Raw genomic sequence first — 18,954 nt, forward strand, 5'->3', positions numbered from 1 at the left:
TTATATCAGTTTGTTATTTGTAATTTTTGATAAGCAAGCTCCCTAGTTTGGGTCCTCGGTTTCATTTCGATACCGTTTTAGATGTATAAAAGTTTAATACCCGTTTCATGCCTAAGGGCTGCCTTTTCCCGAGGGAGATTTGAAGAAGTCATCCACTCGTCCTCAGAATGTTTAACTTTGAAAATTAAGTGTATGGGGGTTACGTTTCTACATTAGCCAGACGTCCTCGGACTTATTTTACAGATCTTTGAGAAGTCAATGTACATATCTCAAATAAAACAGAAAACGCGACGATACTAAGCTTCAGTATTATATCACAACTAAACTTTGAAAGTGTTTGTTGTTAATTAAGCATTTTTGCTCAGAAGATCACCCCAGGGTCACTTTTTTTATCACTGGAAAACTAGTTTGGATCCTTTGTGAGCTTTCCTGACTCTGACTTGACACAGAAAAAGAGGAAAATGTCATTTTTCTATTCATTACTCTACATTTATCTATTCGGTAATTGCTCACCAAAGCAGGAAAAAAGGTTTTTGAGGCAAATTAGGAAACATTCCAATAAAATTGTAATTACGTGTGTTTCTAAACCTGCCTGAAGCCTAAATGGAAGTTTGCCGATACGTTGGTCTTTGCGTTTAGTTATTAAAACGTTGTTTTGGCTGTAATTTTACTAAGCTTAAGCTTGGTACTGATGTTCAATGTACTTGTACTTTAACACTTGAAATTCGATCTAGAATTGCTAATACTTTTTTTTTTCTGTTTATTGATTACTTATCCAAGGTATTATTTCCACACTCGAGTATCTCAAAAGCATGTTCAAGGTAATCCTATCTCTCCTTCCATTCTACGCGCGTATACACTTTATTGCAACAGAATCCGCCATTTCCACTATCTACCCCTCATAAGGAATGCAAAAACCGGCTGTCGATGTCCCGATAAGACTCATAAACGTGTATTATATAATTTTTCATATTTTATCTCAAAAAATCACTTCTTTGAATTGCACTTTGTTTTACACTAGGTGGGCAGAGTGCAACTCTCCATAGACTTTCCTAAATTGCATGAAATTGAGTGTTCGCTGGTTAATTCAGATATGCAAGAAAAATGTTCGTTGTACAGGCCATTCCTGTCACTGAAAAAGGAAGGGTTGATGCTCGTACATAGCTTACAATGCAAAGTGAAGGCACAAAAGAAATTTATCCCTTTAGTGAAGTTTACATGGACTGAGCCAGTTATTTGGAACCGTAGTCCTGTGTTGACTTAGCAGAAAGCTACAGGAGTCAGGAAAACAAACAAACAAAAGTCATCTTACCTTCTTTGTTAGCGCTTCGTAACAATATATGGCTGCCTTTTGAAAATTCTTGCTGTAACATGGGCGAGGCTACCATAACTTGCTTAATAATTAGCTTTATCCATAACAAAATTCTCGTTTCTTATTGGATCTCAAACACCTGTTTGTCGCATGATCAAGGTGTGGGGGACTATAACAGGTGACTACTCGCCGTTTCGAAATTCAATCCTTGACATTGAACACCTAAATTTCCCATTTGGTTTTAAATTTTGTGTATGAAAATATCTTGCGTTTTTGAGGAATTTTCACAAGAATCGAGGGTGCATGCAATGTGGTAACTTTGTAGGTTATTAATAATGATATGCTGTGTACATCTGTTATTTAACAGTTTGGTGTTCAACCAGGGGCCCCGGTCTATGCGATAACACTCACAGCCACGTGATTTGTTTCCAAATGTTAACTTGATGCCTTTGGGTTTATATTTAAATTCAAATGCAATTGATATGTTTTTTTTTTTTTCTTCAGGCTTATGGAAAATATATGGACTGGTTGCGTCTTTGTCTGTTATTTTATACCCACCTATATGTTCAACAATTCTTTGCCGAAGGCGAAGTAAACATTGGTGAATATTTTCCGAGACGAAGTCGATGAAAGGAAATATTCGCCAATGCTCACTGAGGCTGAGGCGAACGATTGTTTTAATATAATATCAAGAACTACAAAATGACGGATTAAAACAAGGAACCACAGACGCAATCGTTCGTTTGTATACTCGTATGCAGCCGTAGTTTTACTAGCCTGATTCTCAGACGTCCGAGGTCGTTCACGGCCCCTTCGCTACCCCTCTCTCCTCTCCCGTCTGATATACTCTGTGCGAGGCTGTGTTCATGACGTCAGAGCCATTGTCAATTTTCACCAATCAGAGCGAATGTACCACATCCCGAGAAGTGTGGAATGTGTGGAATGTTATTCAAAAAGGTCTTGAATCGGTTGTGCAAACTTGAACACTTGCCGAGTTTTGGCGTGGAAAAACTGTTCTCTAAACAGTTCAAAGCACTCAAAACGTTTGTTTATGGTATTTATCTCCTTCTTGACTTGCCAACGGGATTCGGAAAGTCGCTTGTGTTCCAGATGGCTCCTTTAATTCACGCCGAAATCACTAGGCCACGATGGATTTGAAGCGAACCCAATGATAATTGTGATATCCCCTCTAGTGAGCTTTATGGAAGATCAAACAAATTTCTTACGGAAATTTGGTATATCAGCTGACTCGATAGGAGAAGATAAGGCTCTGGATCTGAAGATTGAGAAAGGAGAGTGCTCCGTGATACTTTCGTCGCCGGAGTCCTTACTAGGAAATGGTCGGTGGCGAAGGTTTCCTGGAAAAACCGGACCTTTGTATGAAAAGTATTTGTCGAAATATTCTGTGTATAAAACAGTTTTGTTTTTCACAAATTCATTATGTACTCACACTTAACAGCCAAATACATCGCTAAATACAGTTTATTATAATGATACTTAAGGAGGAACATTTCATATTCACTTATGTCAAACAAAAATGTACCATTTTCTTTATTCCTTTTCGAGCAAAAAAAGCCTTGATCGAATATTACGTGAATATTATTTAACCTAAAAAACGCAGAAAGGGGCTTCAATATAGGAATTGTCCACACCTGTACAAAAGCTTTCGGACACTGAACCAAGTTCGTCTGGTGGAGGTGAGAAGAAATTCCTCCCAATGTTTACACATGCTGGAAATGCCCGCACAACTACAGGAACACCTGAGTGCCTTACTGCTGTATATCCGACCATCGAAACTGTAGGAGGTAACCCTGTCAGACTGGTAATCTCCCTCACCGTTAATACTGGTAATCGAAGGAAACCTTGTTTGATCTTGAGGTGGATTTGTAGGAAATAGAGCTTTCTTCACGGGCTTCGCTTCCAGCGATCTCACGACAGATACCTCCTGAGTTTGATCTCCACTCAATCTCCGCTTTATGCGAACCGTGTTGTTTTAAGCATTTCTGCCCTCAACTCGTCCTCGAGACTTTTGAGATTTCACATCATTTTTTTCGATCTTTTTCAACTTTGGGTAGCATTTTCTTCTGCAATATTGCAAGTCCTCGTTTGACGTTTGTAACTCACCGCCTAAATATCTCGCAGAGTTCCTCGCAAAGCGCCCAAAAACCGCTATTCTATCGCTTGTCTCGAGAAATTCAGCGCAGAACAAGCACTGAATCGAGTTCGTCCGAGATAAGATGGCTTTCTTCGGCGTAGAAGTTAAAAACATTGCTAAGAAATCTTCGCTTTGCCAAAATCTGATCAAGGAAGAACCCGCGTGAAATTGATTTGTTGACTTTTCCACGCTTCATTTCTTACGCGCGTTGTGACTGGTCCTTACTATACAATAGGTGCTTTAACGTCATGAACACGATCTCGCACAGAGTATATCAGACGGGAGAGGGAGAGAGGTATGGTTGGCCATTCGTTTCAAAATTACGACAGAGTTTACGCGGATTTTTCTGCCGCGTATACTTGATTACATACGTTAAGTATGGGCTTTAAGCTCATATACGACCATTTAGATCGCGTATAGACGCATTTTTAAAGGGCCACATATTTGCGTAAATTCAAGCGCGGAGATATGCGAAATAAATGCCCAAATATACGTGTCCTACAAGGACCCATATATACGCGTGCTAAAATGCGCGTATATGCGGGTCTCGTAAATTACGTCTTATATGCCAGCACGAAATGTGCCTTTTAAAAAGAATGGCTGTTCGTGTATGATAGCAATGAAAATTACTGTAACTAAAAATCGTCAATATGGCGGCAGTGATGAAATAGCTTGTCTTCAGTTGGTCTATCTGCTATTTAATGTTTGTTACTGAAACTCCCCCAGTGACTGAACTTCTAGAAACAGTTACGCGTGTTTTGAATGACTGATCAAGATTTTATCCTCACGCTAATCGTAACATGGCAGAGAACTTGATCGTTCGTCGTGAACTTGCTGTGGATTATGTTCACCGTTTAGGACAGAGGTGCCCAAGCGAATGCTGAGAGAATTCTGCCTCTTGAATTGTTGGTGAGACAAATTCAATACTTACTAGATAGATGGAAAATGTTTGCAGTTCAGTTTTGAACTTGAGTAATCTCAATCTACACAAAACATAAGCAGTGGGAAACATTTTATAGAGAAAAATTTATATTTGGGTTAACTTTTAATCCTGGGTTAGCGTTAACCGGCTTTCGAACAACCCGGCCCTGATGATTCGAGAAATAAGACTGACGTGGGTTTTCCAATTCTGGTATCAGTATCATGCTGGGTCATTTGCAAAGTAGAAATATCTATGTTCAGCGTCAGCGTGTAAGGGAAAGTTTTTTTCAAACTGACCCAGCAGGGTCTGATTTGAGGTGGTTCAATACCATCACAAGGCGTGTTGACAGCGTCAGGGGACCTAATTCTCTCTGGCACATTGATGGACTACACTGCCTATCAGTTGGAGGTTTGTAATACATGGTGGTTTTGACAGGGCTTTAGACTTATAGTTGTGCAACAAACAATTCTGCAGCGACTAGGATCGCTCTGTTCTTAGCTGCTGTGCAAAGTTATGGATTGCCCTCTAGAGTGTGTTTAGACGAAGGGGATGAAAATTTAGAGGGAGGAAGAGCTATGCTATGGCACAGGGGATTTGATAGGGGAAGCAAAAAAGCTGGGTTGTCTGTACACAACCAGTAAATTGAGCGTCCCTGGAGAGGATCTTTATTGAAGGCGGTCAGTTCTACTACACTCTGTTCTACCAGATGGAAGAAAATGGCATCCTGGAATCGACCAGCATAATCGATCTGTTCTATTTCTTTCCAGAATTAACAACCAGTTAAACCTCCTAGTTGAGGCATGGAATAACCATGCTGTACGCACTACCAGTATGGGTGAACGCAGTGTTTTTACAAGATATATGTAATACTGGAAATACTAGCTGTCAGGGAAACATTTGATGATAACACCCAACCAGATGAACTATCTGATGAAGACCCAATAGGACTTACACTAAAATCACATTCTGTTTCTTAAAACTCCCCTTGAGGTATTGATATATCTCATAGGCGGGACGACCCACTCTTCCATTAGAAGCTGATGGCGTTGGCAAAGCCCTAATGGGAGTGCAGTGAGGTGCATGAAACTGCTCTTCATGCAAACATTTCCCATCTAAGTAGTAAATATCGCATTTGTCTCACCAGTGACTCTAGAGGCCGTATCCTCTCAGCGTTCGCCTTGGTACCTCTGTCCAGTGAGTCAACTGAAGGATTAGCCTGCGTAGCTTGGGAGTTTAGCAATTTTTAAGCAATTTGAGCGCGAGCGCACAAAGCGACAAAGCCGCGAAAACGAACAGGAACCCCCAGGCTCCTCGTGGCTATGCCGCATTTGGCGCTCGTTATCGCAGGTTCGCCGCTTTCTTAGCGCGTTCAGATTGCCTAAAAACCGCCAAGCTACGCAGGCCACTAAACGATGTACAGATTAATCCACAGCAACTTCACGGCGATAAGCGTTAGGATAAAAACTTGAACAGTCATTCAAAACACGCATAACTGTTTCTAGAAGTTCATTCACTGGAGAGCTGCACAAACAAACATTAAATAGCAGATAGACCAAGACAAGGCATTTTACCACTGCCGCCATATTGACGATTCCTAGTTAGAGTAATTTTCATTGCTATCATACACGAACAACCATTCTCTTAAAAGGCACATTTCGTGCTGGCATATAAGACGTAATTTACGAGACCCGCATATACTAGCATTTTAGCACGCGTATATATGGGTCCTTGTAGGACGCGTATATTTGTGCATTTATTTCGCATATCCCCGCTCTTGAATTTACGCAAATATGTGGCCCTTTAAAATGCGTATATACGCGATCTTAATGGTCGTATATATGAGCTTAAGGGCCATACGAAACGTATGTAATCAAGTATACGCCGCAGAAAAACCCGCGTATACTTTGTCGTAATTTTGAAACGAATGGCCAACCACAGAGAGGGGCTGCGAACGACCTCGGACGTCTGAGAATCAGGCTACAGTTTTGCTAACAAGCTTACATGGTCATCGTTTGTGAATCAATTTACACATCAAGCTAGGCAAGAAAACAAACAAGCGACACAATACATAACTATGTTACATCATTGTTTACTTCATTCACAGTTGTACTCATCGTCTAAACATGAATAGCTCAAGTCTGAAGAAAACTAAATTTTGGTCGCTTGATCTGACCTGCTGGCGATCAACGAAACAACTACTGCGTTTACGATTCATAAAGCTCTTGTATACGAATTCTTAAAAAACAAAAGAAAAAAAAAGACATTTCAGTTTGGTCTAAGGGCGACAACCGTCGTTTTGAAAATTTCTCATACTTTCAAATATTCTACACTTAGAGCGATATCTTTCTAATAAATGCAAATTTCATGGAGAAAGATGGCAAAGGTGGCGAGCTTAGTAACCAAGCATACAAGAAATGTTATACTTGCCGCCTAGCGCCGTGAATATAGCATCATATGCCGAGCTTTTCGACCAGTCAGAATGTCCAATTTTTCTCTTCACCTCTGGAAGTTATTATTAACACTTACATGCGCACAGCTTACTATAGCAGCTTGAGGTGTATGTATTGGTTAGTGGCAAGTCAGTATAGTAAACCAATAATAAAGGCTGAATTTTTATGACTTTTTTCAGTAATTTGATTTAGAGCAGGTCTGGCTCAGTTACCTTTTCAATACAAATTAATGCAATAATTCTACATTTGGTTCCAAATGCTAACTGTTGTCTGACAGACAGGATACGTTTTCGCTAAAATCAGGAGCCCCGGTTATGGCTCCTGATTTCGATGTTTATCTTCAAATTCACCTTCATGGAAGCGATATTCTTCGTCTTTTTGTCTGTCGATTCACTGAAATAAGTTTTGATTAGACTTCTATTGTCAACACAGACAATATGGAAACCTGTATGAAGCTCCCACTGTAGCATTATTAATTTTTCAGGTAGTTTCAAAGTAAATTAAAATCCCTCACAAATTGCAAGCAGACTTTAAGAGTGCCGCAGACATAAATTAGATAAAATAAAGTGTTTTTGTTTTCTCTTTGGCGGTAAGTTTCTGTTTTACTGGCACCTTTAATGACAAGCAATTCATACCAAGCCAAGTGAAATTGATTTAGTGATTAAGCCTGACACTTGGGAACTAAATAGAGAGATTTTGCGTGACTGCAGCCCTATCCGGAACATATAGTATACAGACAGACATGAGCTTTATTTGAGTGTCAATAAGGAAGTGTTCTTCATCATATGTCTGAACAGATGAATCCTGCGCGAATATTCACATCTCAGTTCCTCGGCCTTTGAGAAAGTTAGCTTTAATATACACTGTCATTAGGATTTTAACGCACATATTCACGCTGATATCTTTTGACTTCTCGAGAATTGCGAGCTTACTTCAAAAAAAAGAAAAAAAGAGCGTTTCTTCCCTTAATTTATTGTTACGTGTTAGCTAAGTATTCGCGGACATGTCGCTGAAACTTTGGTTTTCTCTGTGCATTCAATAGAGCATAACGTCTTCAAAATTCAGAGGTGGGAAAAATAATTAAAAATGAACGCCCAGTAAGCCCGGATCAATTGCTAGCTGTTTTGTTTTTGTTGCTTTTGTTGTTTTGTTTTTTTTTTACTTTTCTTGTGCGACCGAGACAGGTGCAAACAATGTTCAGTAGGGAGGAAAACGTCACACGCTTGAGCCAACATTTAGGTTTAAGTTGTCAACCAGCTTTACAACCGACATATCGCTTTCCTTCCCGCTTCTTCCCGTTGCCATAAGGTGAGCATTACCAGTTTGTAAATGAGTTGTCTTCTGATATTATTATTCAGTGCGACGCTGATTGTGTATAAGGTAAATGAGAAAAGTTCAGAGATGGTTTCCATGCGCGGCTCAGCGACTCATCTCGTCGCTATGTACCATGCGAAATTTCTTCCATTTACCACGCTAAACGAGAAATGTTATGCCTGCGTTTGCAGCAATATTCGTAGGAAATCGATTGTGTTACGTTTGCTACCGGAGAACAGAGTTCGAAATGGTAATCCAAAAATTGGATGGAGGAAATTAAATTCGTATTGCAATGATGTGTTATCAAGTAGTTCATATATTTGCACGTTGTAGACAACCTAAAGAGCACCGAAAGGGATTTGAGAACAAAAAACCGTAAGAAAATAAAACGTTCACGATTCGACATTAAATGTTAGGAAACCTGGAACACGATTGTTGCCAAAGTTCACTTTTTAAGGTTTAATTTCTGAGAAGGATCGAAAAGGTTGTCTGGTGAGTATATAGTACTTTATCAGATTATTTTATTTCACAGGCAAACAAAAGGCGATCTTCGCAATTTACAAATCTTGTTTTATAGACTTGCTAGTCATTGAAGAAATTTATTTTACAAGGTACATGAAGTATTCGCTTTAATTTTTTTTTTTTGTTTGATTACATTATAACATACACAGCACCTTCCAAATGGCTGCAAAAAGATCGTCTACAAAAACAAAGAACCGAATACAAGCTTCAAGAGAATGATTCTGTAAACGAATTAAGTCCGTGTGCGTTTCTATAGATGTACATTATCATTGTTATTTCTTTATTTTTTATTTTTCGAGCTAAAACACTCGTAGCGGAAGTAGGTGTAGGATGATAATGCGGGTTTTCTGGGCGCTTTGACTTTTTTGTCATGAACGTCCATCAAGTTGTCGTGAAGATGACGTCAAAACAAGATCTGTTGACCTGATGGATCTACAAAGGATAAAGCAAGCAAGCAAAAAGTTGAAAAAAAGAACCGCGTTCTAGTGAACTGAGATTATACAGACATCAGCAAATGCGAGATTTAAAAGGCTTAATCTGTTTCCGTTACATAAGATGTGCCATCGTCATTCATATGCAACTGCTTAAAAATTAATGAACGGGTAATTTACACCCCGATGATTGACCCATAGATACGCTGTTAAAAATAACTCAGTTCTACATCTATATTCATTCTCTTTATACAGAACAGCACGTCAACATGGCTTGCCATGGAAACGAACGATGCCTTAAAATGCAAACTTCGATCACACTGACCCTTGTTCTCCTGGAATGGATTTTTGCCACTGATGGGGAGTTTGGTGACGAAAGTCAGAGAGAAGTGTTGTTTTACAGTATAAAATCAGCATCACTTATCGGCAAAGTCACAATGACCACACTGGTAAAAGATGAGCTGGAATGTGCGTTCATGTGCTTCCGGCATTATCCAAGCGACTGCCTTTCATTTAACTTCCGCAGAGAGTCCATCGGCGAAACGCACGTCTGCGAACTCAGCAATTCTGAAAGGGCTTTGGAGCCAGACAGAATGCAAAATGGGCCAGGATTTGATTATTTTGGCGTACAAACGGTGGTAAGGGAGTGCTTTCTCAAAGCATGACACAAGATTTAGATTAATTTAACACTTGCATCTCTTCTTCCAGTACCTATCTAGGTTTTACCCATGTCTGTCGTCTCCATGCCGTTATGGAGGAACCTGTTTGAATGGTCCAGAACTGGAAAGGTTCTGGTGTAACTGTTCCTTGGAGATAAGTGTACTGCCTTACATTGACAACAAGTGCAACGTCAGTAAGTAACCAAACATTCCAGTTTTGTTTTATCCTCAGTACCATCTACATATCAGAATCTAGTTCAGTGACTTCAATTATATTTAAATGATTCGAAGTCAAGATGTCTAATTTCAATGAAAAATGGCAATTATAAACTCCTGGAGGTAAGCCCTTGGCAATTGTTGTGGAGCTATACAACCCATAGCGAGTTTTAAGTGAGCGTACGACTGAAATGAGTCTTCTAAAAAAAAGCTTATTAGCACTATTTAACAAATAAAGAAGCCTCGACTGTGCTCTGTTCTGTTGTAAAGCACGCAGGAAGCGGTAGAGCACGAAAAACGTGTAGGGGAAAACACGAGACGAAGTCGAGTGTTTTTCCCCACTTCTTGAGTGCTCTACCGCTTCCCAAGTGCTTTACAACGGAACAGAGCACAGTCGAGGCTTCTTTATTTGTTTTATGATAAAGAATCCAATAATTTCGCCCACGCATTCGGCTGAATTTTCGAACCAAACTTTATTTTCCAAGTGGCGTCAGCCGTGCTCTGTTCTCTGATAAAGCACGCTAAAATAGGCCAACCACAATCCTTGTTAGAATTGTTCAAATAATTTGATTGGCTAACGAAGCGACAGCTGTCAATCACAAACTGGACTTCATCTAAGCTTTCCGGCAGTTTCGAGTAGTTTCGAGCGGCTTTCGAGAGAAGAACGATACCTTCAAAGTTCGCTTTTTAGTTAATTTTCAAATAAGATTCTAAGGGCAGGTAAAGGTTTGTCAGTTCAGAGGAATCCGGCCGTATTGTGGCTCATGAAAACGTGCACTTTTCCAATGGAGATTACGAAACCAGGAGCTCGAAGCTTGCGGATGAAAATGCGAAATGCTGAGTTGAATTTGAAAGAAGCTACAGTTATTTACGGCTTGCAGCCGCTTGCAGCAAGATCGCCCGAACTAGCGTGAAAGGTAGACAGACTAAGAGGAGAACACCAGAGCAAGCTTTGAGCTGACCACTCGTCGTTTCACTTTGCTGAGATGACCAGAGAGCAAGCGTTACTTCACTGCATGTAAGTGTTTTGAACAATTGAGCATTTTTACAAAAATAAAGCTTCTCATCTAAACAGAGACAGCTCAGTTGTTGTGTTCTGTCGTTGTTTTACTTTTTAAGTATAATCCGCCTTCGTAACAAATATAATGTCTTTTATCGAAGCACTGGTTAGGTTGACAATTTGTTTATTTTGCTACGTGTTTTGTCGGCGGGAATCTAGCAAATCTTGTCATTTTAGTACAGTGTTCACACCACTGTTGCTAACAATGGTCTCCGTGAGCCACATTTGCTGTAGACATAGAGTTCGTTTCCATTGCGTTTGTCTGAATAACAGGGGATGTTTATTTTGGGTAAAATTTGTCAAAATTCCGATGCAAACATTTGAAAGCCAGCTTACTGTCATCAACCCGTGCTCAACCCGTGCTCTGTTCTCTGATAAAGCATGCTGTTTCAGCCAATCAGAGCGCGCGTTATATGGAAACTTTATTGTAAATATAAATGAGGAGACAAGAAATAACTCAAGGCCTCCTATATTTTATCAGAGCAACTATGATCAAACGTTCAAAATCCACACTAATTGCAGACTTTTAATTTGCTCTTCTTATTTGAAATATTATGTTCTGTGAAAACGTCAGCAGGTCTATCATTTCGAATCATCAGAAAAAACAAAAAACAAACAAAAAAAAAAACAGTGAACGGAGAAATGCTTATCTCTTCTACAAGGTCCAAGCATTTCAACTAGTTTATACTGAGTTCCTTATAACTCTCTAAGAGGAAGTTTTTTTAAAACATATGATTATCTATCGACTCTCTACAATTCTACAAGCAATTCGGTCGTGTAATTATTATCGATCAATTAATCAGTCCTTCAGTCAGTCAATTAGTTATTCATTCATTCATTCATTCATTCAATCATTCAGTCATTCAGCCATTCGGCCATTCGGCCGTTCGGCCGTTCGGCCATTCGGCCATTCGGCCATTCGGTCATTGGGTCATTGGGTCATTGGGTCATTGGGTCATTGGGTCATTGGGTCATTGGGTCATTGGGTCATTGGGTCATTGGGTCATTGGGTCATTGGGTCATTGGGTCATTGGGTCATTGGGTCATTGGGTCATTGGGTCATTGGGTCATTGGGTCATTGGGTCATTGGGTCATTGGGTCATTGGGTCACTGGGTCATTGGGTCACTGGGTCATTCGGTCATTCGGTCATTCGGTCATTCGGTCATTCGGTCACTCGGTCAGTCAGTAGGTCAGTCAGTCAGGCAATCAGTAGGTCAGCCCATCCATCAATCCATCCATCCATCCATCCATCCATCCATCCATCCATCCATCCATCCATCAATCAATCAATCAGTTAATATTTTGACCAGCTTGATTCGAAGAAAGTGATTCAGGCCTAATGACAGTAACTTGCGAATGCTTGTCTTTTATTTCTTTTACACGAGACTATTTTATTTCAGATAAAACCTTAATCATTGAAGGCTCTCCAGTCGGACGCGTTTTCTACGCAGCCGTGGATAAGGCGAAAATGAACTATTATGAAGCCGAACGACTTTGCGAAATGCTTGGAGCTATTTTGGCATCACTCGATCAATTAACTGCGGCTCATAAGGCTGGACTAAACCAGTGCAAGTAAGTCTCTTCTTTAAATACAAAATAATATAACTAATTAGACGAGATTGAGCAAAACATCGTGATTTGTCAGTAACAAATAATTGATCCGCGAGACACTGACAAATCACGATATTGGGCAATAGTTTGTTTTCATATTTAAATCACTCTCTGACACTGCTCATGGAAGCGATTTGCCATTTTTCACCCGAGATCTAGAGCTACCTGGTTGCCGATTGCCCATGAGCAGAATATTATTTACATTTAGCCGGTATTACGCATGTGCAGACCATTATTTGTAGGAAGTTATTTGCAAGTCAAGTGGTGGGCTTTCTGCCAATGAAAAGAAAGAAAAATTGCATGGAATGATAATAAAATAATTTTCCATTTTAGTCCATACATCACATATTTTCCTGGTTTTTGAGATGCCGGAAATGTAATAGCTGTGACAAATACACCTTTTTAAAAATACGTTATTTCCCCGGAAACCGTACTCAGACATTTTGTTTTTATCTTTTCCCTCCCAATTAATTCCCTATTACTTTTATAATTTACGGGGATAATTTTAGGTTTAATTTACCCAGGAGATTGAGGAGGTACACGCCAACAAGGTACAAGTGGACTGGCTTCGTTCCCTCTTCAAAAATGATCTTCCCATTGCTAGGAGCGGTAGCACCAAATATAATGTCATTGTCAGTCAGTCGACCGGTATTAAACTGATTATCGTTCTCCTATCTATATTTCAGTTATGGCTGGCTGATAGATGCTACTGCTCGTTATCCAATGCAAACAGTCAAGCCAAACTGTGGAAACAGAACCGGAGTCATAGGAAATACAGCTAAACGTGATAAACATGATAAGCGATATAGCGCGTACTGTTACAAACTTTAGAAGGTTAATCTGGTGAAGTCAATTCCAATGACGATAATAGCCGTAAAATGAAGACTGATATCACTTGAAGCAGGTCTTAAACAATCGACGCAAGTTTCTATTGTTTACATGAAGCACGTTATGTTTTTCAACAGAAACGAAGGGCACTCAAATATAGCTTGCTATCGCATGATAAACAAACAAGTAACTAAATACAGTCACTGTCAGTGAATGTAGTATTTTTAGACAGAAAAACAATAACTTAGCTGAAAAACGCTCACAAAACATTTTTTCTTCAAGAAAATCTACTTAACGACGTTGTACAAAGAGGAAGCATGAGCTTCGGGGAAAGAGTTTGTAATACTATTTATCGTATGACCAGTACGGCCCCGCGGGTAATTTCCTTGGAAAACCTTAAGAAAAAAGGTCCCGTATGAGGGCCATACGCGTCGAAGTAATAGGGCCGGGAAAACGCGTACGGCCCTACTAGAAATGCGTTCGACCCTACTAGAAAGGGGTAGAACTGCAGAGCAATTTATCCTAGTGTACACAAAGTATGTTTGTGATTTCTCTGGTTTAGCCAACTTCTCCCAGAAACTCTGAAAACTCGAAGAAAACTGAAGAAAACGTTTATATCGTATCTTGTTTTCTTCACGTTGTTCTTTTACTTTTGACCCACGATGAATTCTTTATACTTTCCACTGAAAGAAGTTTCGCCTATAGAGTCTGTTTGTTTATTCCAAAGGTTGATTATCGGCCAGTTCATCCGGAAAAGTTGTTTTCTTGACCGCCTGTTTGCTTGTTATTGACTTCTGAGAAAGTTGTGAGCTTCTTCAGTTGTGAGGAGTGTTGACTTTCTTTCTGTGCTTTCGGATTGAGTTGGCGACTGAAGTAGTTCTGCATCGGACAATTCCCCTGGATAGTAATATTGCTCTCAGGATGCTTCAAGAATGTCCACTTTCATTACAAATTTTGAAGAAAACAAAATTAGACAGCAATAAAATTGTCTTTGTCATTAACTCGCATCGATTTTGCCGTACGCCTTTCTAATAGGGCCGTACGCGTTTTTCCGGCCCTATCACTTCGACGCGTACGGCCCTCATACGGGACCGTTTTTCTTATGGTCTTCCAAGTAAATTGCCCGCGGGGCAGTACGGGTCATATGTGTTCATTATGTTCTTTATTAATTTGAATAATAGTTGGATGTCGACCTTCAGTAGCATTTTAAATGAAACTGATAAAAGTTCAATTGAGGCCTTGCACTACTGTAAAATTGATGTTAAAATCTTAAAAAAAACTTTTAAAAATCCGAGCTTTCGCCGATCTGCGGCATCATTAGGGATAAGAAAAAAATATTCTGCGTAAGGCTTATATGCAGATGTAAAGTAAAATCGTATAAAAAGCGAAAGAGTGTTTGAGTGTGTGTGTGTGTGTGTGGAAGGGGGGTGGTGGGGTGGGGGTAATGCATGAGATAAGTAATAAGGTGCAACTATGAATAAAAAACGAATAATATGATCTAATGGGCGAGTGTCAAAGTACAAAGAGTCTCTAATATGTTAAAATAATTATTAGACTAAAAGTCCGCGAATTCGCTGCATTCCTCTCGGGAGTTGGGGGCGGGTTTGTAGTTTCGCATGTAATAATTATATGATAAAGATTGTTAATATTGTTGTTGAATTTGCTGCAATATATCTAGGATAATGACGGAAACAGAGTGCTCCTCTTCACCCCACACCTCCACCCCCACCCCCCAACCCCACCCCTCTCTCCTTCATCAAAAGAAAAAAAAAAACGCAACAAAAAAATCCACTTGCGCAGAATCGTTTTCTACTTTGAATTAACTTTCTACATCTCCTTCTTCATCTCGGATCCGTCAAGTTAGGGCTAACAAAAAATGAAATTTTCTTGTTCAGTCGTGTTAAAAAAAAATCTGGGAATTTAATACCTCCTGTTTTCTTCAGAGGGGGGAAAAAGGAATCGAAAAAAAGATAAATCTACGGTTAGTTTTCAAGACCGAGCGTAAACGAAAAATTGTCTTTGAAATATCACATGGTCCCTTTTTTGAAGATATTAAGTAATTAATGGAGCGCAAGTAAGGTAGACCAAACCGTTTTGCCTGCATCTTCATTCTGTACGGAACATCCAACATCCACGCGACGCGCGAGGTAAATAAGATCATTATCGTCGAGAGGACCGGATGCAATGTCCACAAAAAAAAAAGCAAACAAAAAAACAAAAACAAAAAAACAAAAAACAAAAAAACAAAAAAACAAAAACAAAAAAATAAATAAAAAAAAAAAAAACCCAAAACAAACAAACGAAAAAAAAAAAAACTTGAGAGAGAGATAACTTTAGGGGAAAAAAATCCTCTTTTGTTAGGCAGCGATGCCAAGAAAAGGCAAATAAATGATACTTTTATTCATTATCTTAAATGATTGGTTTTATTCAATCAAAAGGAAAGCAGACGCTTTCCCTGGTCTCTATCGCCTTATTTCAAATTGAAGTAAAGAGACGAAATTCTCGCATTAATTAAAACTCATTGTTCATATCAAAGTATTTGCACCAAGAATTGGCATGAAGCGCCACGGAATCTGTTTTGTGGGTTTGCGAAAAAAAAAAAAAAATGTATTTTTAGCTATAAAAGGTAATTGTTCACGATCTTAAGCCGTCGAAGTCAGGAGTTTTTACAAATGATTGTTAAGAATCGTACCAAGGTGTATAAGAAAGTGAAAAGCCATTGTACTGCTCATTGAATGTTTTTTAAAATCGTCCCTTTGCCGCGCATTGCCGCGTGTTGCCGCCGTGGTTTGATAACAAGTTCACTAATTGCAATGATCACCTCTTTAGGAGCCAAGCGTCGATTAGTCAATTAGTCAGTTAGTCAATTGAGTACTCTTAAAAGTGTGTCTACTTGTTTCGAATTCGTTATTGTCACTCAATCGATTGGCGAATACCGAAACTGAGAAGATTAAAAATTGCTTCCAGTTTTATTTTCCGAGATCGGGACTGCAGAACGCAAGTGTCAGAGGTCCTCGCAGATAAAAAAAAAAACAACAACAACAACAAACAAACAAACAAACAAACAAACAAAGTTCTAAAGGTATGTATGTATTGGATACATAATTATATGAATAACATGGTTTTAAACATGTTAAAGTGATAAACCGAAAATCATTTACACGGTTTTGTATCGAGAAAATAAGAGTCTTCAGGCGCAAAAGTAAAATAGGTAAATAAGTTAGAGAAAAAGCGACTCGGTTGGAATTCACAACCAGTAGCAGATAATGATACTCAAAGCTATTCACTAACGGTAATAAGGATGGGAAAAAATTCAAGCAGATAAAAATATGGGCCGTAGCTAGCTAATAACAGGCAGACCGGGCCACTTGCCTCGATCAGTCATTTTTTTTTTCGTTTTTGTTGTTTATAGTCTTCAGAAACACGCTAAATACCTAGGGAGAGAATTTAACCATGCACATCTCCTCTGGCATATTTCTACGGCCTTGAAAGACCTTCTCAACTTGATAGTTTAAAGGGGTGCAACATATAATGATGGCAAAGCTTACAACTGGCAGATTAAACATGAGTTATTCAGTCCTGAAACTGTTTCTTCCAACTCCATCAAAATACGATCTTAAACTGAATAATTCCTAGCTACATAGCCATTAATTTTAGTTTTAAATTTGGGATTAGCTTATGGGATGGACGACCAATATCTTTTACTGTTTTGTTATCTAAAGCTACTGACACTATTTTGCTTCGTATAACAACTTCGGAGTTTAAGAAAGGTAAAACTTGAACAATAAAAAAAGAACTACCCAAGTCTGAACTGATGATTTTAACATTCTTTGCTCACCAAATTGGGCACATAACTGCATGTACTTATAGTGAATGCATTTATTTCTTCAATATTTGTTTTCTGTGACAGCTTAATTAAACCGCTTGGAACGGGAAATATCAAATTAAGGACGGTGCCTACTTTTGTTAGTGCGCACACGTTCTACGCAACACGCAAGCCATGGTTTAAGCGCCACGCGCGCGCTGGGGTTGGCAATGACGCAATCAACTACGCTACCAAGTATACGACTGCCCAGTTCATACGTCGCATTTCTGCCGTGTCGAATTCAATTCAATTAAGTGCGGCAGAAATGCGACTGTGGATTCATACGTCGTACTTGTGTCGCACTTAATTCAGAATTTATACTGTCGGGTATGTCGGTCAGCGGAAAATGTTTTAAACGTAGAGTGTTCAATATGGCGGACGAAAATACTGAGCGCAGAAGGATTTTAATTTTGCTAAAAATTGTCCGCTAAAGGAACGAGAAGGAGAAGGCTGACAACGGAGCAGTATGTGTTGCAATATGTTCAGGTTGCACTGGGTCGAGAATGGCCAAGTTTCTTCTTTTTCTTTGGCGGGAACACATTTACGCATGCTCAATACATTAACATAATGTATGCATTAGATTCGATACGGCAGAAATTCGACGTCTGAATCGGTGTCGCATTTCTGTCGGATAATGCGACAAGACCAGTCGAACGTGCAGCAGAAATGCGGCAGCCGATTCAGACGTCGAATTTCTGTCGAATTTAATTCGTTGAATTGAATTCGACACGGCAGAAATGCGACGTATGAACCGGGCCTAAGGTGGCTCCGATCGCGCGAGCGCTGAGGAAGTAATCTGCGCGCGCTCTCAGTGTTTTTCGATATTTTATTACGTCAACATGAGCACAAAAAGCAAAACTGGCAGTGAATTTTCTCGCGTTTCCTTCGGTGAAATTTCGTAAAATTTGGCAGTTTGGTAGAAAATATTTTACTTTAGTCGGAGCTCGTTTTTCAGGGAAATCTATAAGACCAGATTTTTTGCAGCGGTAAAAGACATAAATTTGAAAATATCGAAAAAACTGCCTTTACAACCCCTACTTTTTTTCGTGTTTAAAATTCGTATCCCGCTGGAAGCGATGTGATGTAAAAATTTTGGAAGATTTCACCGAAGGAAATTCATGAAAATCACAAATAAAGCCATAAAAACAGTAATAAACACTTTTGTTTGGGCATTTATTATTTAAGACTAAATCCCAAAATTTAACAGAGATGATAGCAAAACACTATTTAATCATTGCTTATTACATGTAATAAGTTTGAGAGGACTAGGTGTGAAAGCGAATGCAAAAACAACATGCTAAACATAACAATTGCGCGCGCAACGCCATAAATGATTACCCTATGGAGCCACCTTAAGTGCGGCAGAAATGCGACTGTGGATTAGACATTTGCGTATCTCGCGCTTGTTTTGCGCGCGCACTACGCCATATGCAAGTACAATTTTACGGTTGGATTTCTGTATAATTTTCGACAGATAACGGATAGGTTTTCAGCTGGAAGACAATAACAGTTAATGGTTAACGATATGCTGCTATTCTGGTGTTCCTGGTTTAAGTACAGGTTCATTAAACTTGATTTGGTCACAGTAGAAAAATTTTGCTTTCAGTT

General features: G+C 39.3%; 1 protein-coding gene across 1 annotated transcript; it reads left to right on the forward strand.

Annotated features, from left to right (window-relative positions):
* Window positions 1-7,421: 7,421 nt before the first annotated feature.
* On the forward strand, window positions 7,422-14,983 carry LOC110055495 (uncharacterized). The gene is made up of 5 exons (XM_020761884.2): window positions 7,422-8,147; window positions 9,362-9,744; window positions 9,815-9,959; window positions 12,443-12,614; window positions 13,340-14,983. The coding sequence occupies exons 2-5, from the start codon at window positions 9,376-9,378 to the stop codon at window positions 13,482-13,484; spliced, it is 831 nt and encodes a 276-aa protein (XP_020617543.2). The 5' UTR covers window positions 7,422-8,147; window positions 9,362-9,375; the 3' UTR covers window positions 13,485-14,983.
* Window positions 14,984-18,954: the final 3,971 nt, after the last annotated feature.

This window comes from Orbicella faveolata, unplaced genomic scaffold (genome assembly GCF_042242905.1).
Source record: "Orbicella faveolata isolate gen_17 unplaced genomic scaffold, um_ofav_v1 contig_35, whole genome shotgun sequence".
Classification (NCBI taxonomy): domain Eukaryota; kingdom Metazoa; phylum Cnidaria; class Anthozoa; order Scleractinia; family Merulinidae; genus Orbicella; species Orbicella faveolata.

Excerpts from the sequence above, each read along its gene's own strand:
- LOC110055495 (XM_020761884.2), top strand. The coding sequence starts at position 9,376 with ATGGCTTGCCATGGAAACGAACGATGCCTTAAAATGCAAACTTCGATC. Across the intron at positions 9,960-12,442 it reads TGACAACAAGTGCAACGTCA|ATAAAACCTTAATCATTGAA; the intron begins GTAAGTAACCAA and ends ATTTTATTTCAG. Across the intron at positions 12,615-13,339 it reads GCTGGACTAAACCAGTGCAA|TTATGGCTGGCTGATAGATG; the intron begins GTAAGTCTCTTC and ends TCTATATTTCAG.